Source organism: Malaya genurostris, chromosome 2 (genome assembly GCF_030247185.1).
Source record: "Malaya genurostris strain Urasoe2022 chromosome 2, Malgen_1.1, whole genome shotgun sequence".
In the NCBI taxonomy this organism is placed as follows: domain Eukaryota; kingdom Metazoa; phylum Arthropoda; class Insecta; order Diptera; family Culicidae; genus Malaya; species Malaya genurostris.
The window spans coordinates 245414028-245426297 of record NC_080571.1 but is presented as its reverse complement, the minus strand read 5'-3'; the positions used below and the strand labels follow the sequence as shown (position 1 = coordinate 245426297).

General features: G+C 38.6%; 2 protein-coding genes across 2 annotated transcripts; one reads left to right on the top strand and one right to left on the bottom strand.

Annotated features, from left to right (window-relative positions):
• Positions 1-1117: 1117 nt before the first annotated feature.
• Positions 1118-2477, bottom strand: LOC131432805 (serine protease snake-like). The gene is made up of 4 exons (XM_058599332.1): positions 2300-2477; positions 2190-2213; positions 1595-2125; positions 1118-1526 (listed from the first exon to the last, which is right to left on the bottom strand). The coding sequence occupies exons 1-4, from the start codon at positions 2358-2360 to the stop codon at positions 1201-1203; spliced, it is 942 nt and encodes a 313-aa protein (XP_058455315.1). The 5' UTR covers positions 2361-2477; the 3' UTR covers positions 1118-1200.
• Positions 2478-7794: 5317 nt separating this feature from the next.
• Positions 7795-9030, top strand: LOC131432804 (serine protease snake-like). The gene is made up of 4 exons (XM_058599331.1): positions 7795-7914; positions 7984-8004; positions 8062-8583; positions 8643-9030. The coding sequence occupies exons 1-4, from the start codon at positions 7857-7859 to the stop codon at positions 8966-8968; spliced, it is 927 nt and encodes a 308-aa protein (XP_058455314.1). The 5' UTR covers positions 7795-7856; the 3' UTR covers positions 8969-9030.
• Positions 9031-12270: the final 3240 nt, after the last annotated feature.

Here is a 12270-nt window from a genome sequence, read left to right as displayed (position 1 = left end):
CCAAGAATCAAAAGTTGTTGAAATCAGTTGAAGTGATTGCAAGAAAATGATGGTTGGGGTCGGTTCAAAATTCAAGATGGCGACTTCCGGCAAATCCAAGATGGCGACTTCAATTCCGTTTTGAAAATACCCACATTGTAAAGTTTTTTAAGGAATATCGACAAACCGGAAGTCGCCATCTTGGATTTCCGAACCACTTCAAACATCGTTTTCCGTGAACTATTCATCAATCCCGTTCCGAAAATACCCACATTGTAAGGGTTTTTGAGGAATAATCCCGTTCCGAAAATAACCACATTGTAAGGGTTTTTAAGGAATATCGATAAACCGGAAGTCGCCATCTTGGATTTCCGAACCACTTTAAACATCGTTTTCCGTCATCTACATATCAATCCCGTTCCGAAAATACCCACATTGTAAGGGTTTTTAAGGAATAATCCCGTTCCGAAAATACCCACATTGTAAGGGTTTTTAAGGAATATCGATAAACCGGAAGTCGCCATCTTAGATTTGCGAACCAATTCAAACATCGTTTTCCGTCAACTACTCATCATTCCCGTTCCGAAAATACCCACATTGTAAGGGTTTTAAAGGAATTATCCCGTTCCGAAAATACCCACATTGTAAGGGTTCTTAAGGAATATCGATAAACCGGAAGTCGCCATCTTGGATTTCCGAACCACTTTAAACATCGTTTTCCGTCATCTACATATCAATCCCGTTCCGAAAATACCCATATTGTAGTGATTTCCATGGAGCCGGAAATCGTTTTCATTGGATGCAAAAAACCTCTTTTTACGAAGTTGGTTCGTAAAAAAAGTTTACGTTATTTGGGATTTGGTTCGTTAAAAGAGTTACGTAAAAAGAGATAACGTAAAAAAAGTGTTCGTAAACGGAGGTTTGGGTGTATTCGATCTCCTGTTTCAACAGACGATCGCAACCAATTCATAGCGTACAGATCGATGCTCGACCATACGACAACTGGCTTGTAAGACCAGCGCCCTATGCACTGAACCACTAACCCGGAGTTATCCCAGGTGTTTTTTTCTCAACCCTACAAATTAGCTCAGTTCGCATTCGTGTCTCGTTAAATACAGATACAAATTGAAATCATTAATCCAGTTTGAAAAAATAAGCTTATATTTTTAGATAACGGTTCCATCACCTCATAGAAATTTCAATGAGTTCATAAGATCCCTTTCATTTCCACACGATACTCTCGATCCAATCGATGTAACTGGAAACTCGGGTGTAGACCGATGGTGATCGCCCCTCTCCACAAGATGATCCAGCAGAAGTAACACCCACTACGTAGTAGATACAACCTTTTGGTTCCGTTATTACTTGGACCGGTCCACCGGAATCGCCCTGGCAGGTGTCCTTTCCTCCTCGTTTGCTTCCAATGCATAGCTGTTCATCTGCGATGCCTCGATCGAAATTTCGTAGTCCTAAAAACTGATCCGCACATTCTTTCCTGTCGAGTAAATCCAGTTGGACCTTTCGAAGTGTGTCCGACTTGTGCAGCTCTGGAATATGAACAATGTTGGAATGAGCCCAAAAAAAAAAAATAAAAATCAACATCATCTGCCCCAACCTGTGTCACCAAACTCAGTATTTCCGAAACCGGTCGCGATCACGGCAGTAGCATTCACATCGAACGCAGTCCACAAGCAGGCCGGTAGAATGAACTGCGAGAATGTCACTTGCTGTTTGAGCTTTATCAGAGCGATGTCGTCGTAGGAAGTGGCGAAGCGATAATTCAGATGGCGCCTAAAATACTCGACATCGATATCGACTTGGTTGTCGTACTCCTCGCGAAGATCGATTTCGCCCAATCGAACAAAATCGGGTCGACCGTATCGGGAACAGTGTGCCGCCGTCAGCACAAACCAGTCGCTTATCAAAGATCCACCGCAGCGGAAGTCCGGTTTCTCCGGCTTATCGGCAACCCGCCAGCCTAACAGCGCTTGATGCGGGAACTCACCTTCCTTGGCCTCTTCTCCACCGACAATCAAACTTACCGAGCTGGAGCAGTTGAATCCTCGGAACTCTACTGGCGTTGGATTCAGAACCAGTGGGATAGCTATGGAAATGATTATCGTCTGGTTGCGATACTCGGAGCATTCTGAATGAGAATTGATCGCAGTAAGAACGCGAAACTAAATAAAACCTAGCCTGTCGGTACTTACTGACTTGTGAAATCCGCTGACTTGCTGGTATTCAAAGAAAAGCAAACAAAACAAAATTAGATGACGAGGTTGACTTTTGCACTCTGCAGGCGAATGAATACTAATGATACCTTGAACTAGACTAGCCACGAATAGTAACACGGCACAATGATACAAAACTGAAACAATCATATTGCTGTCTTTACTGCAGCGAAAGTGTGACACAAATGGTAGCGATGTGGACGTAAATGGTAGCGACGGTAAACTGGCTCTGCTAGCCAAATGAATATCGGTTTTTATATTTGTATCTCTGGATAAAGATGACAGTAGGCGAAGTAGGTTGTTCAGAATATGTTCCTCAAGCATTCTACAATTCACTTGCGAAGCTACCTTACATTTCCAAGCAGCAAACGACAGGATAAAATAATATACTGTTTTGATTTCAAGTTAATAGAGTAACCAAACAACATATTGATCTATCAAAACATACGAAACTATAGTAAAACAAGACAAAAATCCACTATTATTACCATCGATTCTAACACCTCGAGTAGCATTCAGGACTGAATACAGTACATTTAGGGCGTAAAATTTTTAATATTTTCTCGATTCAAAGGAAAAGTTGAGGGGACTGGTATAGCGTGATGTGGACTGGTATAGCGATGCCTTTCACGCAGCCCGCCTGGGCTCGATTCCCAACCACGCGCATAGCGTCAGAAAGTTTTTCTGGCCCGAAGAGGTGAATGACATTAATGTTAAAGCCTCTATGATAAAAACAAACAAAAAATGAAATTTTCTTTGAAACGGTAATGAATATATACATAAATCAAACAAACATAGATTTTCCATTGTACGGAGATACTAACAGCGCTTCTAGTGAGAAACGGTTGTACTTTCTGCCTTTCTCATATAGAAAGATTAAAACCGACTTTTGAACTGAGGCCCGGAGGGCCGAGTGTCATATACCATTCGACTCAGTTCGTCGAGTACGCAAAATGTCTGTGTGTGTATGTGTGTGTGTGTGTATGTGGGTATGTGTATATGTAACGTTTTTTTTTGCACTAACTTTTCTCGGAGATGGCTGAACCGATTTTCACAAACTTAGATTCAAATGAAAGGTCTTGTGGTCCCATACAAAATTCCTGAATATTATTTGAATCCGACTTACAGTCCCGGAATTATGGAGTAAGATGTGCAAAAAAAATGTGAAAATAGGTGCACTAACTTTTCTCAGAGATGGCTGAACTTATTTTCACAAACTTGGATTCCGGTTCCGGAGTTATGTGGTAAAATGTGCAAAAAAATGAAAATATGTTTTCTAGCTTTTCTCATAGATGGCGCGACCGATTTTCATAAACTTAGGTTTAAATGAAAGTACCTGTGGTCCCATACGTAATTCCTGAATTTCATCTGGATCCAACTTCCGGATGCGGAAATATAAGGTAAAGTGTGTTAAAAATTGTATACCATCACTGAAAACGGTGAAAAACAGTAAAAAGTTTTCTAAATCGACCTCAAATCTTTTCCAATTGATAGTTTTTATCAGTAGGTGGTCAAAAAAACCGATTTCGGTTATTCTTTTAAGAATCGAAGAAAATTTTTTGAAGAATACCACAGTATCATATACGATAGTATGATTGATATGAGGAAGGCATCATTACACCACTAGGTGGATTAAAACAGTTTTTTTTTCCGGAAATGGCTTGACCGATTTTCACAAACTTAAATTCAAACGAAAGATTTCTAAATTATTTAAAAATTTCTGGAACATTTTACTCGGATTCGACTTCCGGTTTTGGAACTAGAGCACAATAAGTGGAAAATTTTTAATTTCAAGAGTTCATTTTTTCATAAACGATGGCAAACACAAGTACAAATCCTATAAAACTGACTGATAAATTTTTCTAGTTTGCAGAACTTATTAGTTTGTGGGCTTATAAACTTGATTTGGCACTAATAGTTTCCCATTTCCTGTTCCCGAAGCACCCAAGGTAGTGAAGAAAAATTCCAAAACTAGAACTCACTTCCATTTCTCAGCGATGCTTGAACCAATTTTTACAGTCTTGATTTAAATTGAAACTCATGTTGTCTCAAAAGCTACTGTGAAATTTCATCCGGATCTGATTTCCGGTTCCACAATTACAGGACGATGACTGTCAATGTTTTCAAACCGCAGTATAAAATGACAATACAAAGCCGATACGCATCGGTACAAGCTGGCACGGAAAAAGAAAACACAACTCGTCTTTACAAACAATGCACATAGCGGACTTTGTTCAATTTCGTACACGGTATAACAAAAACGAAAACCAATACATAAGCTGATTTCTTACTCACTTTCCTCAGATATAGCGTGATCGATTTTCTTAGGTTCAAATTAAAGGTTTTATGATGCCATACAAAGCTTTTGAATTTCATCCGAATACAACTTTCGGTTTCGGAATTACGGGGTGAAGAGTGTGAAAATATGTATAGGGTCACTTTGAGCGGCGAAGCTAAAAACGTGAACAAAATTCTAAATTTGGCTCGAAACTGGCCTATCAAACTAATTCCGGTTATACTGGTTCCCGATTTCCAATTTCGGAAACATTGGAAATACTGTTTGAACACTCCAAAATGAATCTCAGACTATTATCTCAGTGTTATAATCCCAAATAAAATTACTTAAGTTCATCTCGATCCGACTTCCGGTTCCGGAACTACTAAATTAAGTGTTTAAAATTTTATACCGGAACCTAAAATGACGAAGCAAAAGAGGGAAAATTTCTCAAAACTTTTCGAATTAGTTGCTGGTGATATGAACCAGCTTCGGCTGTTCCGTTCCTCGAAATTAGATTTCGGAAGTATTGTAAATAGTGTTTAAGTACTCCAAAATAAAACTCAGACTATTTTCTCAGTGTTATAATCCCAAATAAAATTACTTAATTTCATCTCGATCCGACTTCCGGTTCCGGAACTACTGAATTAAACGTTTAAAATTTTATACCGGAACCTAAAGCGACGAAGCAAAACAGGGAAAATTTCTCAAAACGTTTCGAATTTGTTGCTGGTGATATGAACCAGCTTCGGCTGTTCCGTTCCTCGAAATTAGATTTCGGAAGTATTGTAAATAGTGGCCAAAAGCTGTAAAAATGATCTTCTTTCCTTATCTTCAGAGATGGTCAAAGCGATTTTCACAAACGTATAGAAGGAAAAGGCTTTCAAACAGAATCTCTGAATTCGTTGTGGAAAATACTTCCAGTTCCGTAGCTATAGGATGTTTGCTAGATTACGTTCGAACAAACTTTCCTGTTTCTATTCACAGAACAGTTGTTTTAAGAGCTCCACAATAATATTTACGATGGTATTAGTAAGATGAGAAAAGCATCATTACACCACTAGGTGGATTGAACTAGTTTTTGTTAACATGAATTGTCATAAAATCTTCACTTAATGCTAAAAAATTTCTCGTATATGCTATATAAATCATCATCGCCATTTAATCACAGTCTCTATTTGATAAAATTAACTTAAATTGATCTACAAACTTCACGAAACTCAAGGGTGCAAAATTTATCGAAATTATTTAATTAACAGCTAAGATATAATAGCTTGGTATAACAGTTTCAACTTTTTGTTTGGTTTAGCATTAGCAGTGTTGATAGTGTTAACGAACAATATACTGTTGAATTTCAGAGTGTATTTTTTTATATCATTCATTTTACCCCGGCTTTAACCATTTTGGTCGTTCACCGGGGAGCAGAGATGGCATTTCACTAGAGTATTACACCAGGGCGTAGGTTTCAATTATACACTGCGGATACATTTGCTCCGTTCCACACAAAGAGGAGAGCGCACTTGTTCTCAGTGTCCAGACAGACAGACTTTGAGTGCGTGCTTGTGTTGAAAGAAGCTTGTGCGAGAGTATAACATCCTCTTCGCACGAATCGCTCTCACGTGCTCTCGCCTAAATACACTCAAGTGATCACTGGCGCGTGATGGTGAGCGAACTCTTCAGTGAACTTCAATTAATAGAGAGTAGATCTGGCCTCGCTATGGAAAATTAGCAATGAAAACCGAAAATTTAACGATAAATTGTTTTATTTTGCTGATTTTGCTTGTCCCACGCTTCTTCTATGCAAACCATACACCAGAGTGCTCACCGGCGTGTACACCTCTGTGAAAGTATCTGCATCCACCTCAGAGAATTTATGAGCTCTGCTCTAGCACTTTGGTGCGATTCAGTGGAGGAGGTAAAAGGAAATAAACAAACACACTCAAGATGCGTGCACACTTTATACAACAGTGGTGTATATATGAGAAAGAGAAGCGCTCTCGTTGAAGTTGTCAGTGCGAGGGGTGAAATTTTACTTGCTCTTTGTCACACAGAGGAGATGAACATATTGGCCTACAGAGTTTTGTGTGTTTTTTTAAATATAATATTTCCTTCTCCGCCTGTTATTCAGAGTGTAACAGTTGACTATATAATATTTTATTTGCTGTTGAATCCCCAAAAAAATAGAAAACGAAAAAAACAATTTGCACCTACAAATGCCAGTTAATGAATGCGAAATTCAAATAATAAAGGGTGATTTTTACAAAATTATAAGATTTGATTTGCAAAAAAACAACACACAAATAAAACACAACAAAATTTGAGAAAATTGATAGAACAACCACTTGATAGGCCCAAAACGTGTGATAAACTGTTCACCAAAGGCGGCTCTCAGTTTAGTCCATGTTTCACATGCCGTATGGGATGTGGTACCGCATTGTTGAAACTACATGTGAGGCATGTACAATTCTCCCATTTGGGCACAAAAAATCGTCAATCATCACACGGTTGTGCTCGCCATTCACAGTAACGTTCCGATGATATCACAGGCCTATAATCTACACCAAATAGTGACTTTTTATGGGACGCATTGGTAGCTTTTGCGATGCTTTCTGGCTGGTCTTCACACCAGATGCGGCAATTTTGCTGATGACGTATCTATTCAAGCAGAAAGCTTCGCCGCTGAACATAATTTTTTGTAAGTTGATTCCTGATTAAATTATAGACCAAACTGAACAAGTTTAACAATGACACAAGACACGATTCACGCATGATCTGTCAAAAACAGTGTTGCCAAAAAGAAAAAAAATCCAGCAAAAAATCACACTTCACTTCATTCGGATCTGCTTGTTGGAAAGAAATCAAAATTTGAATTTTTAAGCCACGTAATATGAATATTCTTTCGAGTTCGAGTGCAATGTCTACTATTATGGTACAATAAATAGTAATGCTTTAAGGACAATAAGGTTCGCAACTATATCGCTTTCGCTTATTGATAAATATGTTTACAAAACAAAAATGAGTTTTTTTTTCAGAGTAGGTACAAAATATTTCAATTGTGTGTTCCGAGAAAGTTATTTATGCCAGTATAAGTCGAATAATGAACGTTTCAGAATCAATCGGTGGATCCCGCCACAAAGGCCTGTATCATCTGTTCACTCAAAGTATCTTGCGTCCGTTCACTTCGACACGCAGAAGTTGTCAGCAACCCTACGCAGTCCGAATGAATTCTGAATCTGTCTTTGCGTGATGCGCAATGCTAAGCGGTCGAATAAAAGCACCGAACCGGTTTCGTACTATTTTCAGTCATTCCCGAACCTGTTGGTTAAACGATCAATTTGCTACGGTTCTCTGGAGTACGTTTCCAGGCAGCGATGGGTTCACTATTTCTCTCTGTACTGCTCGTGCCGTTGCTGTGTCTGCTGGTTCAAGGTAATTCCATTTATGCTTATACTTCTCACCTGGGTCAATTGAGTTGAACTCCCCGTTTATGTACCGTAGGTCAACGAATATCGGAAACTAGTGAGTATAGTCGTGTTTGTTTTGTTATCCTGCTTAACTGGCATTTTCACCATCCAGAGTGTTCCGAGTATCGCAGTCAAACGATTTCGATCGCATCCATCATCCCGCTAACGTTGAATCCAAAACCGATCACGTATCGAAATTTCAACTGTTCCAAAACGGTTGATCTCATTGTGGGCGGTGAGTCGGCCAAACCGGCAGAATTTCCTCATCAAGCTCTTCTCGGGTGGCCAAAGGAAGACAACCAGGATGAGTTTGATTTTCGCTGTGGAGGATCGCTAATCAGTGAGCGCTACGTGCTGACGGCGGCTCATTGTTTCAAAAGTACTGATCCGTTGATTGTTCGTCTGGGAGAGTACAATTTGCAGAACGATTATGACAATCAACTGGACGTGGATATTGAGTCCATCACGAGACACCCGGAGCACAGTTTCCGCAGTTCCTATCACGATATTGCTTTGGTAAAACTGAAGGAACCCGTACGGTTTTCCAAGATCATTCGGCCGGCATGTCTGTGGACGGGACTTGAAGTGAATGTTTCATCGGTGATTGCTACAGGATTTGGACTGACTGAATTCGGTTACTGTCGTGAATTCTTATCGCTAAAAGGATCTAGCCTAATTCCATTTAGATTTCAGGTGGTCAAGGTTCGGAAATTTTGCGAAAGGTCATGTTGGACTTTCTGGAGAAGAAAGACTGCGAGGATCAGTTTTTAGGTTCAAGAAGCTTCAAGCGAGGTGTGATCGATGAACAGCTGTGTGTCGGAAGCTTTCGTGGTGGAAAAGATACATGCCAGGGAGACTCCGGTGGGCCAATCCAGGTTATAACTGAACCCAAGGGATGTACGTATCACGTGCTCGGAGTAACATCGACCGGGTCGGCCTGTGGAGTCGGCAGATCACCTTCGATTTACACTAGGGTCGCGAGTTATGTTGAATGGATTGAAGGGATTGTGTGGAAGTGATCGGGAATAATAGAAGGTTTTCAAATATTAACTCTTGAAATATACAATCAATTTGAAACAAACTTTTCGGAATCATAGATGAGTTACAACATCTACGGGAACTTCATTGTAGTCCGAACTGACCAAATTGCAAATGAAGCAATGTTTATTTCACTTGACACTAGAAACACTAGTAACACTAAAATAACACTTCTATTCTTAGTATGGTTCTGAGACTCAATACTATTAAGGATCGATTTTCGATCTTGTTAGGGTAAAACACACTCCTTGCTTTTCTAAAAAGTTATCAAAAATGTTTGAATAAATTTAAATGAAACTGAAAGTGCGATGAGAAATAATATTACTGAAAAAATATTTGGATGGACGAACAAATTCTGGAAAAATAAACCAAAATGTCGTTATTGTATGTAATTTTTGTGTTTGTTGCACCTTAATATTCTTGAGTTATAAAAACGTGTTAATTATGTAATCTGTGAACTTTTGTGCCAATCCTTAGATTTTTACAATTCTGTTCGAATACAGATGATGTATTTGAAATTACATTTAATAATCGTTAAAGTTATCGCCTTCTCTTTATGGGGGCTAAATGACCCGAATTGTGTGAGCTAAGGCCATATGCTTAGGAATTCGCTCACAAAAATTATTTATGAAATGTTAATTTAATAAGCAATAGTATACAATCTTCCAACTGAAAAGTATTTCTTCCAAAGAAAGACTATTTTTTATATTTAATTCAAAGAAAAAGTTATTTGAGGTTGCATTTTGCTCCGTTGTTTTGATGCATTGTTGAAGATCATCCTGCCTTCATTATCAGATACCCGTGACATCGCGTAATTTGATATGTAATGTTTTTCACAATCGGACGTTTTGTCCCACATATATTCCAAAAGAAATATAATTCAAGGACTACAAAAAATGAGACATTTCATGAATGTTTCAATGCATACAACGAGTATTTGTTGGTAATGATCTAGTAAATGTTTTATTGATGTGATTTTCGATCAATATTCACTCCCTTTCCATTTAATTCATGTTTGAAAATTTTTACAAAATTTTCGTTGATTGACAACTCTAACTTGCATTTTTTATTGACATCGACATTCTGTTTCTTCAATAATGATTCAGTAATAATGATATAAAATTCGACTATTTCAGGGAACAGTATAGAGATGAAAACAGTCACTAATGACGGCGTAATGAATTTTTGCATGAAGTTTCATTACCAAAAATGAAATTCGCTCCGAAAACAAAATGTAGCCTAACCTATTGATGACTGTCCTTCTTTCGTTACATTTATCGCTCAATACGAGTAAGACTGACGCCATTGTATTCATGCGGTGCTCACTCATGACTGTCAAATGCGACATTCATCTGTGTGATTCGCGCGACATTCATGTATGACTGCTCGAATAGCAGGCAGCGTGAAACTTTTCATCCACGCGACATTCATAGCAAAGATCTACAGTCTCAGGAATCAACTTAGGAGTTTCATTATAAACTGTCGCGTGAAGGTATCGTTTCCAGCGTTGCTTCCATGCCTTATTTTTTCTAGTTATAATTTGGCAACATTTCCTTAGGCGATGCATTTTACCCTGTTTTCCCTTATAATATGTAGCCCAAACTTTATATTATTGTTTTATTTCATCTTAGATCACCTCATTGTTAAAAGATATAGGTCAGACCAGAGATCTGCAGATTTGTCTGAAAATCTGCAGAATTCTTAAATAAGCTACAGACATTTTTTGCAGACTTTTGGAAAACCACGTTTCCCGCAGACATTCATGGAAATCGACAGACTTCCAAAATCGCCGCGGTCTTTTTTTTTTTTGTTCGCACAAACGAATCCCTGCATCATTCTCTGTGATGATCTAGAAGTGCGCTGACTCTTCTTCAAATTTGCAGACTTTTCAACTCCGTCAGAATGTATTTGTATTTGATATTTTCGGGTCAGATGATGGATAAAATTTGTCGTTAATGTCCATTAATTGATAATTGAATAAAATTTGTCGTTAATTTGATTAAAAACCGAAGTCGCCATCTTGGATTTCGAAACGATCCCAAACATAATTTTCCGCCTTCGTTCCCGGTTCCGGAAGCACCGAAAAAAATAATCGTGCAATCCAAGCCAGAAATCATTCCAATTTATCTGAATCGGCTGGACCAATTTTTACAATCTTAGATTCAAACGAAAGGTATTATGTTTCCATAAACGAGTGTAGAATTTTGTCCGGATCCGACTTCCAATTTCGGAATTATAGGGTTAAGTGTGTATGAAATTGCAACCCGTCGTGTGAAGCGAAAAAGCAAATGAAAACCCTTTTTAATCCACCTAGTGATGCCTTTCTCATATTACTTATGTTCTTTATCACTAGAAGATTCTGTCCATATTTTCTTTTTCGAACATGAACAAAATTTAAAAAAATCAATTCAAAAACAGTTATGTCAATAACAGCTATGTTAATATAGATTTAAATGTGGCAACCAGTTCGCTCGTACATCTCATCCAAGTCAGTCGGTAAAACAAAACCGCTTACGTTCGGGACGGAAGAAACCAAGTACCGTATTGTGTAGTGAACAATAGAACGATCTCGAAATGAGTGAACCAAACGAACAAAAGCTACCGCCGGTACGAAAGAATACAATTGTTGTTGACTTCAGACAGTGCAACATTCGACCTTCGATACGAGAACTTGAAGGTTTGCTTAAGGAGCAAATGCATCTTGACATTAAACGTGTGCATTTACTTCAATGCAATAAGACCAATAATGTTGTTTTTATCCAGTTCTATAAAGAGTTGGATGCAATTCAATTCGCTAAAGATAATAACAATGTGCACTATGTGGAGCATGAAAATATCAAGTACAACATTCCAGTATATATGGAAGATAGTGCTATAGAAATGCGTGTGCACGATCTTTCCTCAAGCGTCATCGATCCTTATATTCGCAAAACTATGTCCCAATACGGAGAGATTCTCTCTATCGAAAAAGAAAAGTGGAAGAATTTTTTCCCCGGTATTCTAAATGGCGTACGTTTGTTACGCATGCGCTTGAGGAGGCCTATACCTTCTTATGTGACATTCGGTCAGGATACAAGAATACCGTGCAAATCACTTGTTACCTATGACAATCAGATGGCCACATGTCAATATTGCCAAAAAGCTGTTCACTACGGTAAGCCATGTGATTTACTGGACAAGGAGACAACTACACCAAAGGACAACGGTGCTTCCTTTACACCAACCCCAAGCAACCCCAGTACACCTGTGACAGTCACCAACAACAGGGAAGTATCCCCTTCAA

Bases quoted from the DNA above. Each gene is read 5' to 3' on its own strand.
- LOC131432805 (XM_058599332.1), bottom strand. From the start codon at position 2,360: ATGATTGTTTCAGTTTTGTATCATTGTGCCGTGTTACTATTCGTGGCT. The intron at 2,214-2,299 runs GTATCATTAGTA...TTTGAATACCAG, and splicing joins CGTGGCTAGTCTAGTTCAAG to CAAGTCAGCGGATTTCACAA. The intron at 1,527-1,594 runs GTTGGGGCAGAT...TTCATATTCCAG, and splicing joins TACTGAGTTTGGTGACACAG to AGCTGCACAAGTCGGACACA.
- LOC131432804 (XM_058599331.1), top strand. From the start codon at position 7,857: ATGGGTTCACTATTTCTCTCTGTACTGCTCGTGCCGTTGCTGTGTCTG. The intron at 8,005-8,061 runs GTGAGTATAGTC...TTCACCATCCAG, and splicing joins TCAACGAATATCGGAAACTA to AGTGTTCCGAGTATCGCAGT. The intron at 8,584-8,642 runs GTTACTGTCGTG...TTTAGATTTCAG, and splicing joins ATTTGGACTGACTGAATTCG to GTGGTCAAGGTTCGGAAATT.